Source organism: Patagioenas fasciata, chromosome 10, assembly GCF_037038585.1.
Source record: "Patagioenas fasciata isolate bPatFas1 chromosome 10, bPatFas1.hap1, whole genome shotgun sequence".
Taxonomy (NCBI): domain Eukaryota; kingdom Metazoa; phylum Chordata; class Aves; order Columbiformes; family Columbidae; genus Patagioenas; species Patagioenas fasciata.
In genome coordinates, this window is record NC_092529.1 from 9113608 (window position 1) to 9140168 (window position 26561).

The 26561-nt window shown below is 45.1% G+C and overlaps 1 protein-coding gene across 1 annotated transcript in view; it reads right to left on the bottom strand.

Annotated features, from left to right (window-relative positions):
• The window catches only part of DNAH1 (dynein axonemal heavy chain 1), a 69145-nt gene extending 44355 nt beyond the window's left edge, over positions 1 to 24790 (bottom strand). The window contains exons 1-21 of the mRNA XM_071813074.1: positions 24572 to 24790; positions 23909 to 23981; positions 21394 to 21568; positions 20761 to 20917; positions 20111 to 20243; positions 18495 to 18656; positions 17724 to 17976; positions 16332 to 16489; positions 15315 to 15526; positions 13809 to 14107; positions 12891 to 13041; positions 12112 to 12305; positions 10602 to 10827; positions 9864 to 9983; positions 9007 to 9089; positions 7474 to 7615; positions 6282 to 6437; positions 5139 to 5337; positions 3028 to 3281; positions 1924 to 2136; positions 81 to 245 (exon numbers count right to left, since the gene is read on the bottom strand). Coding sequence (XP_071669175.1) covers positions 81 to 245; positions 1924 to 2136; positions 3028 to 3281; positions 5139 to 5337; positions 6282 to 6437; positions 7474 to 7615; positions 9007 to 9089; positions 9864 to 9983; positions 10602 to 10827; positions 12112 to 12305; positions 12891 to 13041; positions 13809 to 14107; positions 15315 to 15526; positions 16332 to 16489; positions 17724 to 17976; positions 18495 to 18656; positions 20111 to 20243; positions 20761 to 20917; positions 21394 to 21568; positions 23909 to 23981; positions 24572 to 24784 — 3738 coding nt within the window. The 5' untranslated portion in view covers positions 24785 to 24790. The remainder of the gene's footprint in view (positions 1 to 80; positions 246 to 1923; positions 2137 to 3027; positions 3282 to 5138; positions 5338 to 6281; positions 6438 to 7473; positions 7616 to 9006; positions 9090 to 9863; positions 9984 to 10601; positions 10828 to 12111; positions 12306 to 12890; positions 13042 to 13808; positions 14108 to 15314; positions 15527 to 16331; positions 16490 to 17723; positions 17977 to 18494; positions 18657 to 20110; positions 20244 to 20760; positions 20918 to 21393; positions 21569 to 23908; positions 23982 to 24571) is intronic.
• Positions 24791 to 26561: the final 1771 nt, after the last annotated feature.

The following is a 26561-nucleotide window of genomic DNA, read 5'->3' on the forward strand; positions in this document are numbered from 1 at the left end:
ACAACCCAAAGGCAGTTCTTGTGTGAGCACAGCTCCAAGGAATTTGGGATACCTGCACTGGCTTTCATCAAGATACACACCTCAGGGTTTTCTTTAGCATTCTTCATGATGTTCCTCCACTCCGTATCCATGTCCTGGTAGCGCTGGCTTTCCAATGGGAGCTGTCTTTTGATGTCCTCTGACCTAAAGATGGGCTCCAAGTAGAGCCAAGAGCACTGGCAGTTCAGCCATTCCTCGAGGACATCCTAGTGGGACACAAAAGGAGCATATCGGGACACCATGCTATGAACCTGTTCAACAAAACCATTCAAACTGCACCGGAATAGGGTTATTAAAAAAAAAAAAGAAAAAAAAAAAGAAAAAAAAAAAAAGAAAAAAGAGGTGATGCTGCACTCAGACCTTCCACAATTCTAAAATCTACATGCAGCATCAGGAGCTGGAATTTCCTTCTCGAATAATTAATCCCTTTTGCTAATTATTGCCAGCAGGTAGTTTAGAAATATGTGCAAGCCAATACTTAAGATCAAAGGGACTTTGTGGTGCTAGGTCAGATTTCTGTGGCTAGTGTTTCTGTATTTTACAGAAGAGAGTACTACATGAGCACACAGTAAGATGGGGATTTTATTTGTGAAAAGAGCTTTCTTTTGTGGAAGAATGAAAAATAAAACATGCCAGAGTCTGCAATTGTCATATCCTCTCTGCTGCCCCAGCCATACCTGCAGAATAATCCATGAAAACATCTTTGAACAACACTCTGAGTTAAGAGAATGAATGAAAAGCTAAACATTTCAGTTAGGCACCAGAAGGGAACTCTGTTTGTCAGGCACTCAGAGGAGCAAGAATAACATTGGAAGAACATCTTCCTCTTCCATTTTCAGGCATGGGAGACAAGAAGCCATAGGGAACCTGCCCCACATTGCAAAGCAGCTCAAGTGTTTGACTCCCTTTCAGACTGCCATAGTCACATAGTGCTATCTGGTGTTCCCTGATCACAGGCAGCTACTCAACCCAGCAGGAACTGGGTTTTCCAGTAACACAGACAGTGGCCCTTGCCACACTCCATCAGCTAACCCTGATCAGCCACTTCCCAGAAGCAGACTCATGGGCCTTTCATGACAGGAATGAATGCAATTAAAACAAGGGGTAGGAAAGGCAGGGTGAAAACATAGACAACATCACAGCCAACACCACACAGTAAATAACTGCATTTCCCCATGTCATCTGCTGCCTTAGGGCTTACAGCAGCATTTCTGTATCCTCATGAGACAAGGTTAGCGCTCTGGCAGCCCACGGCCCAAGCACATCCAGAAGGTAAGCACCAATAAACAGAATAAGGTAGTCATGAGCAATGCTGCCGTGCATCAAACCTCAGCATTTACATAGTGTTCTCCAGCTAGATACTTGTATTGGAATTTTTGTCCTGCAGCAAAATGCTGTTCTGCTGGCTGAGTCCTGCTGGGTGCTGAGCATTCAGGCTCCGGTTTGATGATGAAGTGCTGGCATGGTCTGCCAGATCCTGCTTAAACAGGTGCTTTCCTACACTGAGATGTGAATGATTAGCATGGATTCCACAGGACCTGTAAAAATCTGTAAGATTCACTTAGTATAATACATTTAGAGATACCAGTAGGGCTATTCACAGCAACGGGAGAGTCCTGACCCTGCCAAAAAGCGTGGCAATAGATACTAAAAGAGTTGGAATTTCATCACTGCTGTTTGCAGAAAAAAACTCTGAGATTTTATCCCCTCTGTTATTAGAGTCAGAGGGCTTTGACAGGCCCTCTTCCTCCCTAAAGACTGACATTCTCTTGATAGTTGTCCTCCCAGTTCCCTAGCAGCAATTGCACAGTGTCCGCGTTCAAGCATGGCAGCACAGCCCAGCTGCCTGCCTTCACCACATGTGTGTGGATAAGAAACCAATACCTGTGTTATCTTCAGCTTATTTTCCCATGTGCTCATCCTTTCCTCAAAATGTTTCTTGAATGGTGAGAAGGACATGCTCTGAACCATGACAATGTGATCATCTGTGAGCTGATTAGCTTCATCAGTGTCTTTCAGAATAAAGGTGCCCGTGTCTTTGTAAGGTTCCACAATAAAGAAAACTGAGTTCCATTCACTCTCCATCTTGTTGAGTGCCTGGAACAGAGGGACAAGCAATTTAATTTTCAGATACAGCCTTTGCAATGGTTTTCCCAGCTTCCACAACCCTCTAAATGTCCCTCTCTAGCAAGTGACAGGCTTTTGCTCTTGGATTCCACTGGAAACTGCAGCGGTGTATTTAATGCATGACACATGCAGCAATAGCACATTTCCTCTGCACTGCCCACGGACTCAACACTGACCTGAAAGGAACACTTTGAGGGGAAAAAAGGGCAATTCCATCTCCAGGCCCATTTATGCTACTAGATGCACAGGGGCTGTCAGTGAAGTGTCTACTAATGATTATGGTTAATGATGGCTTTGTGAAAGGGGCAGCTACCCATTGAGAACTCGCCTGAGACTTCAGAGAACAAAACCTGCCAGAAGGTAATGACTTTCAATCAAGACCATCTTAAGTCACATCTGAACTGGTGAACTGAAGCTGGAAGACTATCTAACCTATGAATTCCCAGAGCCAGCAAGTCTTCCCTGCACGTTAAAGGATTTCCCACCTCCGTTTCCAGTCACAGCTAATCCCTGACATAACATTTCAATGGCAGAATGCAGACATTCAATTTATTTTAATTTAAACAGTCACTAATCCCGCAGTGAGGTGTGAGACCCAACCGATGGATCAGCATAACCATCAGGCAGCACTGTTATGTTACAACTGAAATTCTATGCAAGGCAAAATTACTTCTTCTAGTGTGTGAACTCAGTTGCGTGGCCATTGCTCCTCTCTCTAAGGCCAGCAGCCTTTTCACTTGTGCTGCAGAATGCGTCTAATGCTCTGGGACAAAAGGAACACCACCCAAGGCAATGACTGCCTGATCAACAGAAACGTATTTGAGAAGCAACCAAAGACACAGCAAGTCCCCCTCTCCTCACATTCTCAATGGCGTATTCCTTGCCAGCTATCTCAGCTACTTTGGTAATGGTCTCGATATGATACAGCAGGTTCATCTCCAAGCAGTGACCAACTGTCAGACTGGGTTCTGGCTTGATATCCATGTTAATCTCTTCCGACAGCATCTCCCAGTGTCGGCTTTTCATACCAGGATTGTTCAGCCCTTGAATTAAGGGGACATATGATTTGAAGTCTTCAATCTTGTCTCGAAACTCCATTGCCACAGCCTGGCAGGCTTTCAGAGAGAAAAACAGAAGAACATCAGCAACACAGTGTGTAAGGATGTTTCCTCAAGGAACTCCCTAGAAGTTGTCCAAAGCCTGATGTGCTTGTAGACACATGGTAATAGGGTAGGTAAGCAGCAGGAGAGTGCACTGGAAAACGCCGGTTGAAGAAATGAGGACACAAAGGCTCTCTCTACATGGCTACTAAGCAAGGATTCACACCCACTCCCAGAAGCAGACCTCCCTATGAGCCAAAAGTCTGTTCCAGGCAAGTCCATGCTAAGCAGGAGTGTGCCTTAGCCTAGAGCTTACCAGAAAACGAGAAGCAAACAAATTTATTTCCTTATACAGGCCAAAGCATGATGAAGCCCCATCTGCTAATAGATATTTTAGAAGCTCTGGCCATCATTCTAGGATCTTACTTAACAAGATCAGGCTGCAAGTTATCTCACACCCAGCTCAGGCCATCCTAAATAGATGATGGACAAAATACATAGGAGCTAGAAGTAGGCTAGGATTGCAGCCAGCTCTGGAAAGGGAAAGCATGCAGGAGACACCTTGCCAGCCCATGGCCACACCAGAGCCAAAGGCACTTCAGCCTCATAGGAGGGACAAAGTCAAGGAAAGGCTTCACTCTGGGGGCATCCTGGAAGCCCACATCTCAGCATTGTTCACATCCTGTCTTTTTCCAGCTCGTGCTGTTGAGAGTAAAGCAACAGATATGCAAAGAACATGGGACTTTCTTCCTTTCCAAAATTCGGCAGCAGCACGTGCCACCTTTTATTGCACCCTGCATGGATGCACTGCACATTCATGGCAAGGACGTCACCGCCTCGCACTCCCTGCTGGGTGGTCTGTGAACACAAGGCAGAGCCAAGGACGAGGCACATATTTCACCAGGTGCCAGGAAATATTGCAATGAATATGAGCAGGTATTCTTAGTATTTCTGTTTACCATAATGATTCATAGTTACTCACGCAACCACTCATCACCTCCTCCATTGGGGCTGATTCATGGCATTGTTTAAGAGTGAGTTCAAGTTTAAAAGGATGAATCAAAAATCTCCCACTGTAAAATATATTTCAATCTAAGCCATCTGGCAGGAGATTTTAGAATTAGCTCTAAAGAATGACCAACACATCTCTGAGAACCATGGAATGGGAAGTTAAGCTGCAAGTGAAGTCTCAACTCCAGCTTTACCAGGAGCCATGATTAAAAGACCCACATGTGGACTCCAAGGGCTGGATGTGATCATCTGAACTTCACACAGAGGCAGAAAGGAAAATGGTTATTACATTCCACAGATCATTTCCAGATTTTGCAATTTCATTTTATTCACAACAAAATCAAGATGTCTTCTGGCCTTCCACTAAATTCATTGGCCAATAGAGAAGACAATATTGGCCAAGAAAACAGCACCTGGAAGATTCGTATATAAGTTCCTTTACTTCCTGCCTTGCCTAAGGGCTTAAACCCACCTGTCTAGCCACTGAGCCACACAGTAATTCTCTGTCACAATTCTGGATTATATTACTTTACATAAATGAGTAACTATTAACTGCTACATAAGAGGGTGGGTTGTATTTTCAGTACTGTATTGGGAATTAGATATATAAAAGGAATTTGCAACCTCATTATTTCCATGCCAGACTGGTACTTCAAGCAGCAAACTAGCACCTAGATGTGAATCATCATAAGTCCAGAAAAGAAGTGGAAAATAACTTTGCTAGCATCTTCTCAGCTGGCTCCATCACACACAACACAACCATGTGACATCCTGACAATCCCCATTCAGAGCATTCTGTGACACATCTCGCATCAAAATGCTGATATGGCCCAACTTCCTCCTCCCAGGCTGCTTATCTACCTGGTGAATCCTTGAACTGCCTCACGCATTTTTGCATTGTCTTAGAAGATTCATTGACATTCTTTTCTAGCTGCTCTGCCTCAAGTTCCACAAGAGGATCATTCATCCAGCTGTCATGCCATTGCATCCAGTCTGACACTGTAGTCCAGAGATCACAGTATGGCTGGAAGTCCTTAACCATCTTGGATAGTGTACTGTACTTCGGAAAGAGAGAAAAAACAAGCGTAAGTACCAAGTGTATTCTCTGCATGACAGCTTGCATGTCAAATGGCCAAAAAAGCCAAAGTTCTTTTTTTAATCTCAAGCAAGCAACAAGAAGCATGTACTTCAGGAGCATGTCTCAGACTACCTTCTCCTGCAACCACAATAATGATTCCAATGGAGAACAACTAGCAAAGCTGGGCTTCACATTCAGACACATTCAGGCCAAAATGCGTTCAGTGGAGCTAGGCCTGCACCATCAGTCTGGTATGGAGAGCACTCTCTCCACTTGCCTCTACAAATGCTCTGCTGCAGAATGAGATTTTGATGGGTAGTCCACACACAAACAGTGAAAGCATACACTGCACATCATATCAAAACTTGGCTCCTTACAGTGAAGGAGAATTAACCATAGACTGAGAGGTAGGAGAGATCAGGTGAGCTCCACTTCTACTCTGCAGCCAGGCTAGGCTGGATGTGGATGACAATGATTCCTTGGCAGCTGAACAGTTACAGGCAAAATGGGTGTTTGCAGCCACAGAACTGTTGCCGTAGGAGAACACGCTGTGCTCCGAGCCCAGCCCAGCCAGCCACCTGCACACCACTACACAGCCACTGCATTCAGGTCTGTAGAACTGCAGTAACAGCCTTACAGACACTGATGCACTGCACCCTCCCCATCCAATTCCTCCTCATTATCATCACCCAGTGAGCACCCAAAGTCTCTCACAGAAGTAACAACATCAGGCCCATGAACCTGGCATCAGCTCTTCTGCAGCACAGCGGAGTGACGGAGCAGTGTGGTCACTCTACAGGACCACAGAGCAGTTTGTCTGATAATGAGCATGAAGGATTCCTCCCTGTCTCATTATTTGCTCTATCTACTACCTAGAAGGCCCAAAAAAGATTAAGGGTCCTGTAGATGCAGGACCTGACACTTACTTTAGTAACTTTCATCCCAAAGATCCTTTCCCTGTTGTTGTAGACATTTGCCAAATTCTGAAGCTCCTTCAGCTGTTTCTTGACCTCCCTTGCTTTTTTGGCCAAATCATGAGCTTGGTTAGTGTCCACGGTGACAGAAAAACCATATACAATCAGCTGGAAGAGAAAAGGCAGGCATGAGATGTGGCTCTGAACTTGAGTGCTGCCTCTGGACACTTCAGCTTCCTGGTGTGCTCTTTGTTACATTCAAAGGTAAGATTTTTATCCTACAATTTCACCTCTCCTAATCCAATTCCATTTCTGTTTAGACCATGGAAGTGGTGAGGAGAAGCAACAACCACTGGTCAGACGGTTGAAAGCGCAAGTGTGAGGATCAGCTGCTTTTTTGTCTTTGTGACAATAGCTAATTCCTGAGGAGAAGCAGCAGCAAATCTGTGCTCAAATTTCTTGCTACTGAATTTATACTGTCATTAGTTACAGAATCAGTGAAGTAGAAATGATGGCTCTACTAAGTCAATCGTTATATCCATTCCACCCAGAGCTTCTCCAATAACTTCTCTGTCTTGTCTTGGTGGCTTGGTTTTGTCTGTCTGTTCAGTGTTGGGGTACTATCATTTTGGGAGGTTATTTCCAAGATAGTCTAGGTCACTAATCACAGCCTTTCCCAGATGCTTTTTTTCTTTTTTTTTCTGTATTTAAGGGTTTCTGGCAAAAAATAAAATTCAAACTATTTCAGCAGAAACCAGAGGTTATCTCAGCTCCAAAACTCTGCTATTGTTTCAGGGTCTTTCATGGAAGATGAGTTCCATGACCGAATGCTGTATTTTCCCCCTTGATGGCAGCACATCATGGGAGATGCTCTGCGGGGAAGTGAGTACACAAGAAAGAATAAGGAGGTGCCTGTGTTGCCTGAGTACCAAGAATTGGAATAGTGTGTCTTGGTGAACACCTTCCCAGTGAAAAAATCAGTATTTCTACCAAGAATATCATCTTTCACACAAAAATGAAACTCCTAATCAAAAGCCCAACTTCAAGAAAAAAAACAGGGAGGAGGTGGTAATTTTTTTGTCCAACAGTATGCTGACCAAAAAATTCATCTGACTAAAATCTCATCTGAAAGTTTCCCATCTGGCTGACCACAAGAGCTTCAAGGCCCCCTTCTCTGGACAGTTTATTGTCAGGGGCTTAATACCTGCATCTCCTCCAGTTTGTCTTGAAAGACATTCTGATCTATGGCCTGGATTTTGCGAAATTTTTCTTCGTCCTCCAGGTGCTGGAGCTGAATGGACTCAGTCTGCATAGCTATTTTGTGTGGCCAGTGTCTTGCAGCCCACCTGCACTCACATGATAGAACAAAACAAACAGAAAAAAAGAAAAGAGGAGGGAGAGAGAGAAGCTTTTTGAGCATATGTTTGAAATGCTGAAAATAACAGAATGAGAAAGCCAAATCCCACCAAACAAGGAAGCTTTACAACAACAGAAACACATGTGGTTTCAACAAAACATTTTTTTCCAGCTTGTCTTGTTGATATGCAGTTCTTGTGACTAGGCTATTCAACTGGAGAGGGCTGGGGAGAAGTGGAGGGCCTTTTTAAAAGGAACAAATCCACTATGTTACTGAAAAGCTAGGAGACAGAAAAATAACAGTTGCCATCCAGAGGGAATGTCTGTCTTTGAATGCATTTATGAGGAACTGAAAAAAATGGGGTCAGAGTCTTGGCTTGCAGCTTTTCAGGGCTACTGAAGAAGCCATTCCCATTAAACAGGGCAGTGAGGGGCCAGGGTAACCCCGAAACAGCAAAGCTCTGGCTGGCCAGGCTTCTGCAGAGCACCCTGGGGAACGCTGTGCAGATATGGAAAAGGCTGCGCAAAGCAGCTGCTCATGCCGAGGCAGATCTCTTGGTTCTTACCCAGCCCTGGCCCAACCATTACTCTATTTGGACTTGTTAGCTTGTGTGCAGTGCCCGATACAAGCTCTGCAGCGTTACGCTTGAGCTCACACTCCTCCCAGAGCCTGGGGATGCAGCAACCTCCCACCTGCATGTGCCAGGTCTGGTCGGTGGGTGTACAGCTGTATCTGTGCTAAGCTGTCCTAGAGCTGAGCTACTTTCCTGTGGTTTCTGTGGGTTTTTTGCACTGTGCATCCCATGTTTCTAGTTTCAGGAGCACTCTGCAGGTACTGAGGTTGCAGACACACTGGACTGTCCAGGCTATACGAGAAGTGCTTCCAGGGCTGAGCTGACTTTAGAAGCTGTGTAGCTGTGAGTGCACTCTGCTACTGGAGCAAAGCCAGCCCCCAATTTGAATACTAAAATAAAATTAAGAGGAGACTGCAGGGAAAAGAAATGCAACAGTAATACAGGGTTCACATTCCTTCCCGTTCCTAAGAAAACCCTGAGAGTGTTCCTACCTTGGAAGTGTTCATTCAGATTCAGACACAGCCTAAACTGTGCACTTTGTGACCTTGCAAATGTTTCAACAAAAAACCCCAAAGAGCTTTAATACCTTAAACAGGTTAATAGCTACCGGTTTGCCTTGTCCCCAGGCCAGAAGGCAGCATAAACCCACACCTTCTCTATAAACTGCATTTCAAGAACTCAGTGCTCATGTAGCCTGAGAGGCACTCGAAAGTTCTGCTGGAACCCTTGATAGACACATAGCCCCTGAAGTGGTAATTGCTGCAAAGCATCCCACTTTGACAGTGGGAGAAATGCCTTGTGCTCACATGTCACTGAAATCTTCGTCGCTAAGTTTGTAAAGGAATTCCTCCAGGACCTTGTAATCTTCCACGACTTGATGAATCAGTTCCTGCACAGGGTGAGAGAAAGACACAAAAAACCAGACACCTTTAGACCATACTGATTCCAACTGTGTGGTGTACACCTCATTTTCAAGAGATGCTTTTGAAGGGCGTTAGTCACACAAGCTTAACGCGATGTAGGCTGCTTCAGCGGGAATGGATTTACGACCCCTTGTTCTGCGAATGATCACGCCATCATCACCCTCTGTTCTATATGAATGAAGTGTGACCGAGTGGATAAAGTCCTGGACAGAAATTCAATATTTTGGGTTAGACTGCAGGTTCTTTCCTTGGCCTGGACAAGTCAGCTTACAGCTTGATACTTTTGTTCACCATTTGTTCAGCTGAGAGAAGACCTACACTTCAAATAACTTCAAAATAACTTGGCAGTAGAATATCCTATTAGAAGAAATACATTAACAGCAATATAGGTATTTGGTATTTTCCTGAAAACAACATTCATTTTTAGAAAACAGCTATTCAGTACACAAATGCATGATGGATCATGAAGATAGCAAAAAGCACACTTTTCTGTCTTTTAGGAAAGGTTTTTTTACTGCTGTTTTGTTTTGAATAGATATTTAAATTAATGATATTTGTATTTAAAAATACAAATCTTAGAAATTACAAAACTACAAAGCCAGAGATCTTCTGGCATTACATGCAAAGACATCAAAGCAAAAAACCCTGGAGTTCTGCTTCTGAGACACCACACATCACATTGACAAATTTCCTCCTCCCTTCTCCCAGTGTCCCCCGTCCACAAGGAGAGCGCGTCCCACCTCCTGCACAGCCAGCTGCTCGGGGACCCCCTTCATCCACTCCCGCAGCTCTGCCAGCTCCTCGATAACGTTTGGTTTCTCGTGCATTTTGCAGCTGACGGCTTTATATACATCACAGATCTACAGGAGGACACAGCAGAGAAAAGATCATCAAAAAGTCATTAATTGCTAATGGACAACCTGCCATAATCCACCCACTTCCCATTCTGAAGGTGGTCTAAAGTGATGAGTCCTGTTCCACCTTTTTGTTTCTGCAGTGCTTCTCCATCCTTCTCATTTGAGCTCAAATGGAATGAGACTGCCAAAAAAAGAGGAAGAGGAATCGCAGGTATGTAGTTGAAATGATGACAATAACAGATTTAGACAACCCTCTGGCAGAGGCAGTTGTCTACATTCCAGTTATACTCAGAGCAAGCAGAAGGACCTTTCAGTTGTCTCCTAGGCAGATCTTTTCAATCCACCACACATTTTTATAAGATGGCAGGGTCTTGAAGAATTTCATCTCAAGAGGTACAGCTTTCAGGTACATAATTTATTACATATATTTAATACCTGATTTGATTGAGTCTGCGCATCTTCTCTCTAGAAGCTTTTTAAAATAATCACTCTGACGGAATCTTTAAAATGTCCTCATTAATGTGGCCTCAGCTGGCACCTTTTGACCATTTCACAAACATAACAACTTCAAAAGCCGAAGGACAAGACACTAACAAGTATCTATTGAACAAGGTAACTTACATTCTGCACCTGCAAATGGAGGTTTTTAGCAAGTAAGTCCAACATGGAAGTGGCAAGCGCTTTGTATTTTTTGCACAGATTTCGCTTAACATCTTCTGTGCTGACATGGAAGGGACCAATGACAATAGAACGAGGTAAAGTGTTTTGCAGGTTCTCCTTTTCAGACAAGTATGTGTTTACTATAGTCATCACCTCCTGGGCAGATGGACTTTGCTCTTCATATTCTCTGTAAATAAAAACACCAACAAAAAAAGGTAATGTAGACCTTAAAATTACTTCAACATCCAGGCTGTTTGTAGGATGTCCAGATGTGTCTATCCAAAGGATTAAGATATGAAATTTATAATGAGTATGTTTACTGTTTTTAAAACATGCTTCTATTGAAATATATACAGCTTTCTGCAAGTACAGACTGAGAGGGTACCAATGCCTTCCAGACCTTACAACCAAAGATATGCTGGCACAGGAGGTGAGGAGCTTTGTCTGAGCATGGGAAGCTATAGTAGCAAAGAAAGTCCCTCTGGGTGACCAGCCTGCACTGAAAGCTCTGCTGCAGTGTCTTCACTGCTATGGTCACCAGTGCCGAGCAGAGGAAGCCAGGCTGCCTGTGCCTACCTGCACGGCAGCTGCACCCACGCAGCAGTGCAGACAGGCCCCCAGCTTCAGAAGATGTCTGTATGAGAAGACATGGAACTGGTATGTAGCCGAGGAACTTTACTGGGGAGCAAGGGAAGGGACAGAGTCAAATCTGCAACGGGTTTTAGCAACAGATCTGAAGCAGAAAACATTTTAGCTGCAGAAAAGGAGTGGAAGAAAGAGATAAAAGAGGTAATAAGGTAGGAGGAGAGGGAGAGGCAAAACAAAAGCACTGGGGTAAACAGGGCAAGATCAGGAGGCACCTTGGGGAGGGCAGGTACTTCAGTGTGTTCTGGGAAGAGACAGGAATTTCTCAGATTGGGTTTTTAAAATATTAGACTGGAATAACAAAAGAGAAAAATCACTTCAGTCCCACGGTTTGGAAAGAACATGAGGCCTAAAAAGAAGACCACTAAAGTGGCAGAAGCTAAAGGACAGCATAGGTGCAAAGAGTTTTGGCAGTAAAAACAAGAAGACTGAAACAAAAGAACACATCACTTTCTACAGAATGTTACCAGCTGGAACAGACGCTATTTGAGGAGGTCAGAGTCAAGTATGCTAACTGGATTTTCAAATAGGATGAGTCACTTTCAGGGCCATTAATATAGCCAGTTATACTTACAAACATGACAGGAATGTAACTGCTGTCAGAGCCAGGAAGAAATTCTCACTGCCACCAGTGTCCTCTAAAAGCAGGGACCACTGCCCATGGCTGATGATTGCCTCTGGTGGACACCTTATCTTGCATCTGAGGTACATCATGCACATCCACGGTCTCGGAACAGGTCCCACATTCTCAGACACATCCACACAACAGCTTCTGAAAAGATTTGCCACTTGGGCTACAGAGGTGCCTCCATCAGAGGCCACTTACCTGAGGAAGTACTCGATGTCATTGTTATTCAGCTCCAAGAACTTCTCGTATCTTTTGGTGTAGGCTTGGAGAGGGATCCGTGCCTTCTGAATGGCAGACCACACGGTCTCGCGGAGTTCTTCCACTTCTGGTTCGTGCAAGTCCACCGAGTTCAGCAAGGGTGTGCCTGTGATACCCATGTTCTCCAACACGTACTGGAAGAGGAAGCAGAGAGGTCTGTCAGCACCAGCAGAGCTAACCGTGTGTCCTCAGGAGAGCGGCGAGACAATCACCAGTGGCACCTTTGGGAAGTCATGCAGTCCACCCTTCCACATCATGTCAGGAATTGTTTTATCAGTTTAATGTCACCTCCCCAAAGGAGGATCTCGGGAGTGAGATAGGGCTTTGACAGTAGCAGGCAGAAGGATGCGTATGCAGAAAAGATCTGCACCAGACTGATGACACTGGAAAAGTTGCTGTTTCCTTGATGAGTCTGCTTTTACCAGCTGCCATGCACTTCAGGCAGCCAGGCTACTTAGGACACATCTCCACAGAAGCTGCAGCATCAAAGCAGAGACAGCAACCCCATAAAACAACTATAGGGTTGCAGAGCTTGAAGAAATCCTGTCAGAACAGAACTGCATTAGCACAGTCCTGTGCCCAAACTAATGTAACTGGATTCCCCACCACCTACTTCTGGAACTGTTTCCCTCAGTATGAGCTCAGGGGTGTCTATGCCAAGCTGCAATGCACTGAAGAGACTTGCAGAGCTCTGCCACTGTTGACGCAAAACAGTTCACCTTCTCCAGTTGTGGGACAGTGTGAGTCACCAGGATTCCCTTGTTGAATAGAGAAATGAGGGACTTCTCAAAGCTCTCCACAGGGGGGCTGAAGTGAACACCGCGGCTGTCCAGCACAAGGTCAGTTTTAAAGAGTGGATTTCTTTGAGGCCTGCAATGGGAAGAAATAAGGAAGAACATGGATGCTTTTTGAGACAACAGCACACACCTATATTGCTCTCGTGCGAATAGCAAAATGCTTACTGGACAGGAAAGGAAAGCAGAAGAGAGGAGGACTGCCCCATGCAGACAAAGGTATGAAACATTGAGTTCTGAAGTTATCAGTAAAGAAATTGAGACTTCTTGTCTACCAAAGGCAAAGGAACTGTCAATCACAACATACCAGAATCCCCAAAAGTCATAACTTTATGTTGAGAAAATTGCAGATGCTCTTCAAACTAGGCATCCAGCATCTCCAATATGCTTTTAAAATGCACCTAAATCAATGCCGACTGGAAGAAAATTCTAGGCACTGTGACAACCTGAATTTTGTATTCTTGAGAGATCCCAGGCTACATCCTACTCCTGAGATTTAATCCAAGAATGGAATTAAGCAGCCATGCCTCCTGGTATTCTTCTTGTCCTCTAGAAGAAGCTAGCAGTAAATATATGCTCCCTTGAGAATGCTAGAAGTAATCTTTACAACAGTATGACAAAGTAGCAGACCTTGGTTCTGATCACTAACAGCACCTTCAAATCTTCACTAACAGAACAGCCAGTTCTGTGACATTGTTCCAGACTCAAGTAATTGTGTCCCGTAGAGGACTGGGGGAACAGCACAGCCTAAACCCCCATACAGTGCAAAGCTTGCGTGCAAAGATGGACAATGCTATGACACTTTTCTGCTCTTTCTCCTGTGTTTTTCTCCCCTTTCCTTACCTGTAGGGACTATTGATGAGATCGTCTCCCCATTCCATGTCCTCTGAGCAATTCAGGATATCATGGCAAGCATCCAGCAAAAGCTGGGTGAAGCTGATCAGTGAGTTCTGGACCAGATAGCGCACAGAGTCCTGAAGGATGAATTTGATCCGCGTCATCAGCTTATGCAGTTTGGACATCTGGTAGAGATCCCAGTCGTCCTGTTCCAGGTCATACAAGCCTTTGCCTGAATCTCTCAGGTTGTTCTTTATTGCAGTCTTTAGAGTATTGATCCAAGTGTCCTTGAGAAACACCTGAACCTAGGGCAAAGAAACAAAGCAAGCTGTGTTATCCTCCAAGGACTGATGGGAAAGCTGCTACCTGGAACTGCTGGACCTTCCTCTGCTCTGAGAGGCAACTGTTCTCAGAGCTGTAGCAGCTAAACAGTAGCTCTCAAATCCATGCACACACACGTGGCATCTGAACCTGGTCATATATCTCCTTCACTGACAAAAGACTTACAAAAAGAAAGCCTGATATTAAAAAGCAGGAGTACTCAGTTCTTTTTTTTTTTTTAATGTACAGTGTTTTCTTTTTGTTCTCTTTTCTATAGAGCAGTATGCCTAAAGCAGCCTGTGTCAAGGTCCCTCAAAAAAAGTTGTATAGACAGTATGATGAGCAAGTAAAGGACAGAATGTTGTCTTCTCTTGACAAGCAAGGAGAAAGAGTGGAAGAAGCCAAGGGCAACAGCAGTCTGCAGTGTTTTAATTTATTAAAATACCACCAAGTGTCACTTTTGCTCCACAGGCGGCTGCTGTTTGTGTGTAATAAAATAACCTCAGTCACTAAGTGGATGACAGCACTGCCTAGCTGAAACAGCATGGGGCTGGGAAGGACCAGCACATGCCCTCTGCCATTGATTTACTGTGTAACCCTGCCCAAGCTACTCTGTATGGCCACATCCAGGGTGCGATGTGCTGCCCTCATTTAGAGGACAGGAAGATCTTCTGGCGAGAGTTACCATAGACTTGCAAATTTTTGTCCTAGTCTGCTGGCATTGCAAGCAGAGTAATTTAATTAAGTACATAAAGAACATAGAGCGTAGAAAAGCATTACCCCCATGGGTGCTTCAGAAGGAATGAAAGCTCTTGTGCCTTGCAGCTGGAGGGATAGGGAAATAAAAACAAAACAAAACAAGTGGAAACTTTCGAGTGCCAACTAGGACTGCTACCTGTACGGAGACCAGGAAGAGGAAAGAGGAGCTGTAGCCCTGTGCAGCCACTTGTTCAAAATATGACTAAAAGCACAGTCAGCATTGGCTGATGCTAACTAGGGGGCAATGGCTCTTTCAGCCCTTTCTCCCCACATCCCAATAAATTTGACACACGCATGCAAATCCCTCCGTGTCTCACCCAAATATCTCTTTTGAAGGCTCATCCATTTCCAGGGAATCGATCAGCAGCTGCTGCACCTAACGCAGGCTGAGAGCTTTGCTGGCTTCTCCACGTGTTCCCCCCCCATGCTCACCTGGGTGAAGGTCTGGGTCTGGATCTGCTCAAACTCCTCCAAGCAGACATGCTCGGTTAAGGTCGAGTTAAATAGAGACATGGCGGCTGCCTTGTTGCACTCATCTTGCACCTGTGTAAGGAGAAGGATGACTTCTGGCCTGGTCAGGAGTGAGAGAAAGTTGAAATTTGCACGTCGTTCAGCAAAAGGATAATCTGGGATGGATACGAGCCCTGGCACCAGAAAAAAAACACCAAAAAACAAACCAAACATGTTATTGCCTGCAACAGCCATCCCAGCTTCTGTCTTGGAGAAAGAGTACAGCTCCCTTTTGGGACAGCACTCATGAAAAGGACTCTACTCCAGCGCCCAAGTCTTATCATGGAGCAGTCTCAACAGATGGCTGGGTGAAAGAGACATTTTGCAGCCTCCCATTAGGGGCTGAGAGACCCTCTCAGTCCCTGATGTTCTTGGGGTTTTGACTCATGAAGTTTCCATGAGAAAGAACACTGGACTTGAAGAATCTTCCTGCTGAGGCTTCAAGGCACAGCTGAGTCATGTCACCTGTGAACCACCTCAAGGCATTCCAAACTATGGAAGACTGAAGTGCAAAAAGTACGCCTCCCCATCTTTTACTGTGGTCATTTTCCTCCAGTTCGGAACTCTAAAAGATCCCGAGTCCCCTTTCACACCTGAGGTATGCCACGGCTGAGCACAGCAAAGGGAAGGTGGCCAGTCCCAGCACAGTGCAGAGCAGAAGGCAGCTAAGCTAATTACGCTGCCATGTATTTGGTGCCATTAAGGCTCCACTTGCAGAGTTACTGCAGCTCGACTGATGGATGGTAATATGAATGTGCACATATACTCTAAAAATGAGCAGGTACACTCAAACATCTCATATAATCTCCTTCTGGTTCCCCTTATGAGCTTTAATCATTAACATGAACCTGAGAGTTTCTTCAACAAAGCCTGAATCCTATCAAAGACAAGAGGTCCTATCACCACGCTGAGTTCAAACTGCTTCCCTGTGTCCCATACCTTTCTCTGGTACTTTCTCCTCCTCTTTGTCTGGCAGGGTGACATAATAGAACATCTGAGGTTTGGAAGAGACAACTCTGTCAAAGATCATCTTGTTCATGGTGCGTTCATAGTCTGATCTCACTTCTTTCTCCAGAGGGCACATACGGTCTAACACCCTGTTACAAGACATGGAAACAAAGATAACCCACGGTGTCTGAGCAGAAGTATGTCTGCAGCTTTGCTGCAAACCCCACCCCTCACTCATTCCCCCTGGATTTGCTAACCTAGAAGCTCACCTACTGCTGAACACATCAGGAGAGCTGTGCAGACGCTGAAGCAGCCAGCAAAGCATCAGCTGGACACTTCATGACAGAAGCAAGTGGGCCCTAGGACTACAGCCTTCTCCAGTGTCTTTTCAGATCAAAGCAGAATCTCCACTGGCAGAGTGCAGGGGAAAAAGCATTACAGAGAGAAGGGGAAAAGACTAAGAGCTGAGGAAGCCAGATGGTAGTTTGGGAAAAGCTGGGCTATATGAGCTGTCCTCCCAACTGCGGAACACGACATCAGTTTCCTCAGCCAGAACACGTGTGTAAGTGTTGAAACCCTGCTCCGTTTGTCCTATAAAATCATCATCTTTCACCTCAAGCAGGCAGAGTACTTTTCTTTATGCCTCTATTTCTGCTCACAAACAGAAACTAATTACTCTTCCACTCTCTAGTGTAGGCTGGCAGACCATGCAGTGCTTCACACCTTCTTGTCTCTGAGCAGGGCAATCAGTCATGGCTGATTCCCAGCGACGCCACCAATGGCTCATGATTCATCAGCCCGGGGACTCTTAAAACACGTTCCTGATATGACCAGCATCTCAAACAGACACTTGATTATATTCAGGTAGAGATCGCCTGTTCTGTTTGCTTCGCTCTGTGCAGATCTTCTTTTGATTTGTTTTAGCAGCTGTTAACAGGTAGAAGAGTCACCAGCAGACAAACAGCGACTCTGGGGACAGCTGGTGGTCTGCAGATCAATTCAGCAGTGACTGATCTCTTCCCTGAAAGCAAGGTCAGCCATGCCATTTCTGTCCAACCTTCCTGCTGCTGAAGGACGCTCAGCTGCAGGTGAAAGCAGGGCTCAGTGCATCTGCATAAGAAGTACATCTACTTCATCTGCGAACACTGACAGATCACTTGTTCTGTGCATGTGTCCCTGGGCTCTTGTCCTACCTACTTCTGATACCGCTCTGGGCAAGAGGGTGGTGTGCATGTGCGCAGCCTGGAAAACAGATGAGATCCACAGTCTCTGAGTTGGATGCCCAAGATCTGTCTCCATTGTCACTCATTTTGTAGGCCTATGAAGCCCTACAATGTTAACAGACTGAAGGCTGAAACCCCAGACATGTACTTGATGCTTTACCTCTCCTCTTTCTCCAGCCTGGGTGTTTGCAAAGCCAACAGCTTCATACACTCCAGCCATTCCTCACTGATGCTGTTTAGTCCATCTATGGGCATACAGTCCACATACAGGTTATACCGGAGCAGCGCCTCTGTCTTCTTACGCAAGCTGTGAGCATCAACTACCCGCTGTGCAAACACCCGGGGATCTTCAGCCAGAAACAGAAGACAAACTCGTGGCACCCAGTACTGACAGGACAACAGTGGGGCTCTTCCTGAGAAATTAAAATTAAAGGAAAGCTTATAAGGGTTTACAGGGAGCACAAACCTCAGAACAGCTTTCCAATGCTGACGGCAGCTTTTTGATGGACAATATAATTGGGCTGCCTTACTGGAGATCAAAATGAGGGACCAAAGCTGAGGAGCAGGAGACAAAGAGCATGGAATTAGAAGCATCTCCAAACCTTTCAAAAGCGGGGTACTCCATCTTAATCTGTCAACATTCCACCACAAATCGGCATTGGCCCAGAAAGACCATTATTTAGCTTGTTTTGAAAGCAGGAAAGATGGGATACAGAGAAAAAGGAAAGATGTCTTTAAAGGGAAGGCCTCAAACAGGTTGTCAAATTTGGATGCCGAGTTCTCTCCCCTGGAGGTTTTTCCAGACAGGTTAAACAGACACATCAAGACTGATAACAGGGAGAGGAATTAAATTACTTTTTTATGTCTTTCCCATCTTTACCTAGGACCAGAGTAATGGATTGGCTCTCAAAAAGCCTTACTTGAAACATACCTTCTGGAGTCATTCCTCCATTGAGGATGGGTCTCCCTGCTTCATCCCGTACTAGCCCATTCTTATCTGTTTTATGGACCAAGTAGAGCTCTGTCTTCTTGTCATAATCCAGAACACCAACATCAATCCAACTGTAGATTAACTTTTGGTTTTTGGGGTCCTCTGAGAGAATCAAGGATGAAAACAGGGTTAGTCCACTCTTCCGGAGGCTACAGCAAATGGACTTTTCTGATCAGAGTGGTGTGCCTACAGTCAAATCCATTTATTAGCTTGAAACTCGGTCAATCTCACATAATTTCTATTGTGATCAATGAAATAATGAACTCAGGTCTTACAGCTTAGCATTTTCAACTCTTCGCACACACCAGAACCCTCCATTTCCCTCCTCTTACCTCTGGGGGTTTCCTGTTGACCATCCTCCCACCGCCTGCTTCAGGCACTCCCACTCACTATTTGCAGCCACAGTCTCATATTTGGGTCCTGTACACCCCTACCTCCTCTCTTTCAGCCTGTACCTGGGGACAACCCTGCCTCCTGATTCCTTCACCCCTTGATCCAGGGGCCCTCTTGACCCACATAGGCTCTACAGGGATCCTATTCTCCTTTGCCATGTGTAGCTCTGGCCCTGTGTTGTCCTTCACAATGAGTTCCCATTCTAACTGGGAGTGGGCGTAAAACACTGTAACTTCTCCCCCAGCTTATTATTCCTCTGGGTCATTCTAACTCTTAAATGTCTGGATCCTCTTAAATGCTGAGAGGTGCTAACCAGACAGATATATAAAGATATTGATATAAAGATATAGATACAAATAAAGATAAAGATATAGATACAGGTCAGGACAGTGTTATACTGAGGATGAGAACGGATGTCAGTGGTCTCACCTCCCCAGGGCCCAGAGGGTCTGACCACGTGTGTGCAGAACAGCCCATCCCAGCTGAGGAGCGATCGGGTGCAGTGGCCCCCCAGCAGAACTCAGTCATCACATGCTGGCTGCCCAATGATTCACACAGCTGCTGTTTTATGCTTATGTTTTGCAGACAGCCAAGCCTCTGGAGGTTGGCCCTGAGCTGCAGTTAGTGTGAATGCCTGTTCCTATGCTTTAAAGCTAACATAGATGTGTTGATATAAACTGCAGCCACAACTGGGCACTAGTACCTAGTGATGCCTCATTGGGAAGGCTCTGAGTGACAGGAAAACAATAGTGATCCACAGGACTTAATTTGCCGCAGGCTTACTACTCAGATTTTCACTGCAGTCTGAACTTGACTTCTGATCCTGCACTTGCAGTGAAATCCAGGCAGAACATGTTGTGTTCAAGCTAACTAACTAAATTCATGATGACACCTACATATCAATAAAGCTAATTTTTGACTTAACTGACTTCCAGGAACAAAAACAGGAGGGTGAAAAAGCAGAGGCTACTTCTAAAGAAGTGGAAACAGTCCAGGGCAGCACCAACAGCCACTGAAATCCCTGGTCTCTGTCTGCCTGAGCCTAGTCAGAATGAGTTATTGCCTTTTCTGCTATTCAGAGCTGCATTTGTCAGAATCTACATGTTCCCTCCTGCTGAACAGGCTTGTAATTGTTACTATTGGCTCATTCATTCAAGCTTTACCATGTCCCAGTACATCATCGGTAGGTAAAAGAGCTTTTCCCGGCACTGGCTTTCTATCACAAGATCCTGGCTCCAGTCCTAGCAAGATCCACTCTTCCGGAGTTCGACAGTCATACTCCTTGTTGTCAAATATCTAGAAAGCCAGGACATGAGTCAAATAAAATCTTACTTCAGAGAGAAGAAAATACCTGATACAAAATTTCATGAAAGGAAAATTAATATGCAGTTCCCAAATGGGCTACAAAAAGAGAACACAGTCCAGGCGGAAAAGCTTTTCTCAAGAATCTTCTCCCAAACAGTGATATCTGTACCTCTAGCTCTTTCCTAGGGAGCAGAGATCACCACCTAGAGAGGTCTCACACAATACTACTACTGACTACTGCATCCAGGAGGAAAAACAAGACAACACTTTTTCTTTGGACACATAAACGACAGTGAGGAGCACCCTCAAGGACTATTAGTTCTGATGGAAGTTGTGGGCACCCTGCAGCAGACGTTCAGCATCTTGCAGAGACCCTTCAGGGCCCAAATCTGCTCTAATGCAGGTTTATTGCTTGTTGTATCAATGATGTCTGTGTCCTGTACTTCTCAGAAACATCCTGTGGTACGAGCAATGAGCTAGATCACAAGTGTCAAACATGCTCTCTTACCTTTAATGGGAGGTAGATGGGAAAGATGGGATCTGCCCTCTCCGCAATAGTTGGCATATTGTCAGGATCATAGTGCCTTGGCATCAGCTGATTGGAGTCTATCCCCTTGCTGGCTAAGAGCTGAGCAATATCGAAGCTGAGATACAGACGTCTTCTCCTGTTTTAAAGCAGATGGACAACAACCTCTTAATGTGCCTAGAAGGGCTCCCATGTCTACAACTCCACTTTTCGGTCGTGCGCCCCATACATGTATAGTTCTTCATCTATAGAACAGAAATAGTTCATTTGGAAGGGACCTACAATGGTCATCTAGTCTAATTTATAAATTATATAGATGTACTACTGCACTAATACATTATGCACATTATAGAGCAGACACAAAGAAATTTACAAAGAATGAGAAAAAGATGAAATAAACACTATCATAAAAAAAAATCTTTTATTCCCACATCCCATGGAATTGTCTTGTACACTCCTTGCAAAGTGCACGCCCCCACTTCAGAGACCACTGCTTTACAGGATAGTATTTTCCTAAAGATATTTGATATGTCATCTCTTCAAAGCAAAAATCAACATCCTAATCTACTGTCTCCATTCCGTAGCGACGTCTCTAACCGCCTCCTGGTTACTTACCTCTCTATCTCAACCCTGCGAGGACATTGCCCTGGAAGCACCTTGAAGGCAACCTGCACTTTGGGCTGGAATGACTGTGCTGGGAAATCTGACTCAATGAGTTTCTCAGTGGTTGGTCCAATCCTTTGCTTATCCAGGATACTTGCAAAGTCCTCAGGCATCTGGAAGGTTGTGACTAAGAGACAAACATACATCTGAAACCACCAGACATCACTCTGCTTTACATCCACACACACAGGAGGACTGGGCTGTCCTCCTGGGCTCTCAGCAGAAGCCACTTCACTGGATTTGCAAGACAAATCAAACAGACACCAAACGCAAACCAGAAAGGAAGACCTTTTTTCCTTCTGCAATAAGTTGTTATGGTTTTCCCAATATTGGAATGATGGCACAGAAGCAGCCTCCACTGAGATTTACTATCACACACCTTATTATGAGGCTGGGAACTGATCTGGCTCTAAGGAGCTCTGTTCTGTTCCCAGCTTTGCTACAGCCTCTCGGTGTGATCGTGGGCAAGCCACTGTCTCTAGGCACAGCTTCCCTCACTCTTGGAAAGGGGCGGGAATCCCCTGCCTCCCCGGGGTGCTCCGAGACCAAGAGTCAGTCGTAGCTGGGAAGAACTTGGCCAAGATGGTGGTAAAGGGCTTATGAATACTGCAGGAGAGAACAAACCACTCAGGTCATCTTTACATGAAGTCGCTATTCACGCCTTACTTGGGACAAACCTCTCGTCAGTTTTTCTGAAGCGAACCTCCCACTCACATCAACAGTGGTGTGAGAAAACATCGAGTTAAACAGCTAACAATCTCACGATTTGGCCAAATGTCTTGAGCAGAAATTTGGACTAAACAAAAAGTATACATTTCCAAGAACTGGCTCAAATTAAACCATGTCATTTACCCCATAAATAAAACAAACTGTTTATATTGCTAAACAAGCCACAAATAATAGAACAGCAGCAAATTGGGAATTTGAAGCTTAACCTAAATTAAGTAATTGCATGCAAGCTTTAAAAGCACTATTCCCTACACAGAGATAAGCGTTGAGCTAAAAATAGATTTTAGTGGAGTGAGAGCTTTTTATTTGATGAACTTTCACACTTTACAAGAAGAGACTTAAGGTTCTGGCTCGTAAGCTTTGTCTAGCTTTGGGCCCAATCCTTCACCCTGCTCCATGTGCTTCTGCTTGCATCATGGATGCGACCCCTTGATTTCAAAGTAATTGTGCAGAGCAGTCAATAATCTGAAGCCAGGCATGTTTCAGGATGATCAGGAATAGAAAGGGTCCAAGAGGTCATTCCCTTGCCCTTCTTAAATGTCCCCTGACACAATCCCCATAGCTATCCTAGCCTGGAATAAATATGATCCTAAACTTTTCCATTGTCCACACCAACATGCACACTTAGAACAATGTAGAGGAACCCCTAAAATGCAGAGGGTTTACTATAGCTCCTTTAGCCTCATGTATATCTCTTGCTTGGGGTCTTTACAGAATGGCCCTGATTTATATTTGTTGTCAGGAAGCACAGCTGTTCCAATTTTGTCACTTCATTGTTGCAAAATCCATGGCGCCATCCATTATGGCATTTTGTGCACTATCAACTATTTATGTCAATACTTAGCGTTTCATTTGCATTTACATTTCCAGCTTGATAGCTTCTTCCCCCTTGAAGAAGCAGCAGATCATAAATAGAGATCTGTTTCCACTTGTTAGGGATGAGTCTAGCTTGTCAAGATTCACTTGAGGATGCATTCATTTGTCCTCACTCTTGAAAATAAATGTCACTTATAAGCACAGGAAGGTGGTATATATAGTTATCATCTTTCTCTAAGACTAAAATCCTCTCACACACACTTTTTCCCCACCTGCTGCCAGGCTATGATCCATATCCCCAGGAGTGCTCCAGGGGCCAGGTAAGCACTGGCAAACCTTCCAACCATGCTGGGTTCCTGTATTTGAGCATCTATGATACAACAAGCTCTCGTAAGCAGGTGGGACCACCAACTCCCTATACACAAAGACCCCTTGCATCTAGGGAGAACAAGCTGCTCTGGGGCACTGTTGGATGCAGAAGGAATAAATGAGAGAGGACCATGATTTTGGCTATGGGTGTCCAGATCCTGAGTACAGCTCTTGTAGGTAGGTCCCATTTTCACAGGAAAGGGGCATTGCTGGCTCCATACGCAATGATAATGTGTGCAAATTCAGTGGAAATTCAGAACCGAACCCCTCTAGGCAGCAATGCCACCTACCCTGAACCCTGGGGAGATATAACCAGGAGAAAAGGGCGCAGGGTTTTACCACCCAGTCAGATCACTTTGCTCCACCTCTAAATGAGATTCACTTTTCACGAGACATTCAAGCAGCTCAGCGCCACTCCTGGCACTGACAGGAGAATGAAAGCAGAGCACTAACCTAGAGTCACCAGCCCACTTCCCAGCACGCTCAGTATAAGCAATCTTAAGAGTTCTGACCCCATTTCTTGCCACGCCAGGTTTCCTCTCAGTATATTTACCTTTAGGGGTGTGCTGCTCGAGGTTCGCCTGGCTCACCAAAGAGTGGTACATGTGGGGGCCAGCACAAACATCCTGAAATGCAGCATGTGAGGGAAGCGTCAGAGAGAGCAGGGCACAGTTGTGGCACAGTTGAAAGGGTGGGTTGCAGAGGTCCAGAGAGAGAGTGAGACTGTAAGACCCACTTTACCAGAGCTTCAGGGACAACTGAGACTGTGAATACTGGTCAGGAAAGGCTCAAAGAGGCACAAATACCTGGAAACTTCAGCTCAATGCACAAAGAGTCAGGGGATTTTTCAGCAGAGTACAGCCTGGTGTCAGCTCAAAATGTGGATCAGGAGCTGATGAGGCAGGTGGTCATTAGGGTTTTACTTCCAAATATGACCTGCAGTCACAACTGTACGTCTGCCCTGCCATGCTGGCGTCCTAACCCCAGGCAACACTGTGACAACAGAGATGGCATTGGCCATTGAGGAAGGCAACACAGCGATCATCAGGAAGAGCCTTATGGCTTCACTTTGTGAGGGTCAAGGTCTTGCACAAAGGCCTCTGACCAAAATGAAGGGCTAGGACCTGGGGTGAAACCTGTATTTCTCCATTCCAGGTGTACTATAGGTCTTCCCATTTTAGAAGGACAGTGGTAAAGAATTGATCTTTGCACCTACCCTTGAGATGTTGGAGGCTCCTGGAGTGAGGACATCAGCACAGAGCTTCTTTTGCCTAAAGGTGGAAAGTCTTTTTGGCCCCTGTTTGCAGGTATCAGGAAACAAGAAACTCGTTCCTTGACTGCAGTCGCAGCCTGAAGCCTGATTGCTGGTATTGGGAGGCCTGGGGATCCAACCCAGAGAATTTGTCAAATCCTTCTTTGCTTTTTCCATCTTCTTAGGAGAACAGTGCTACGATGCAACCCTGTGCTTGCTAGAGTGGAAAGACATTGAGCCTGTTAAACATTCCATCTTTAGTGCTCTTCCTCACCCTCCCACTGTGCTGGATATTGTTGGCTTGCTAAGATGAGTGGGTAACAAGGTAGGTTGGACCCCCTGCTTTGGTACCAAGTGCTGCCTCTGTGACCTGGGGAACATCAGTCTCACGTGGCTGACTTGATGGCTCACTAACCCTGGGGAAAGAGAGCACTTTATTATTCCAAATGGGTTTTGGAGGGGGAAAACCAGCAGTATATGCATGAAACGCTGCTTTCCTGAAGCAGCAGGGGCTTCCCGGATCTGTGGCAGCATTCAGAAGGCTGCCAGAATCTGAGTAAACTGAGACTACAAGAGAAATGCTACTTTTGCTGTACGCAAATCCCTTAAAAACCTTGTCACACTTGACTCCAGTGGGAATAGGCTACAGCCTAGATACCAACACAGCTACTCCCAGGCGTAAAGTCTGACTCTTTCATTTAAATAATTCAGGAAAGATGTTTAAGCATCGCGTAACGAATATTAAAATATAGCCAGAAGCTCCCCTCTCTCTCCTCCTGCAAGGGATATTTCTGCTGGTGATCTCAGCTCACAAATAATTTCTACCCTTCCACCTTGGGAGACACAAGTCCAGGCAAATATCACAGCTGTACAGCTTTATTTTATAAAAACCTTTGCACACTGAGAAATACTAATTAAGAGAAGCCCTCAGACTTCTGGCATAATGATACTGCAGCCCATTATTTTAGGCTTCTCTAAACACAGAGATTACTACTGTAACTAATTAGTACAGCTCAAGTGACATAAGCCCCTCCAGCCTGTACACACACGCACTGATGTGATGATGTACACATACTCACATACCTTATTCCTATAAATTATGAGTCAAAGCTCTCTATGATGTCTCTCAAGGCTATTCCGAGTGCAATATGGCTTATTCATCAATTCCTGCTCAGGGTTAGAACCAGACTCCTCATCCAGCCCTACCTGACTAACAGTTTGTGTCCTGCATCCTTGCCAGGACCCACATGTCTGCCCTGCTTAATTTCAGAAGCCAAACCTCTGCAACAGGCTGCTACATGGGAACCTTCCAGCTTGCCAGAGCTAAGCATCAGAAAGACCTTGCCTGGGCTGGCAGGACTCAGCAGTACCTGTCTGCAGTCTCATCCAGACGTGGAGGTGACAACACGGCATCCCTTCCTGCCATGTCCTCTCTGCTCTGCTCTTAGATGGAGTGAAGACTCTGTCCATCCTATACTCTTGATCAGAGAGGGCAATTTTTTCTAATTTTCACCTTGCTGCCTGTCTGCAAGAATGAATCGGGTACACACAGCAGAGAAAGCATGACACGCATGCCAGAGATAACTGTGCTGGTTTATTACTGTAGGTTCAAGCCAGTGCACAATTTTGAGAGGCTGATTCAAAAAAGAAATCAGATAATAAATCAAGGTTACCATGATGCGAATCCTTTAAGTGAAATGGAGTAAACGAGCAGATTGGAGAGACTTGGGAGACAAGATCAATAATACCCCCTCCCCTTGTTCAAGATAGAAAAATCTCAAATATTTCTCCTCTCAGCTTCTCTGTGGTGCAGCAACTAGAACCTCATACCCTGAAAAATGAATTTTCCATGGAGGATTTTGTTTTTATTAGCTATTTCATGCTCTGGCCATATCTATTTTAGCAGCCCAGCAGGATTGATTGCTATCAGCCGAGATCCAAGGATTCCTGATGA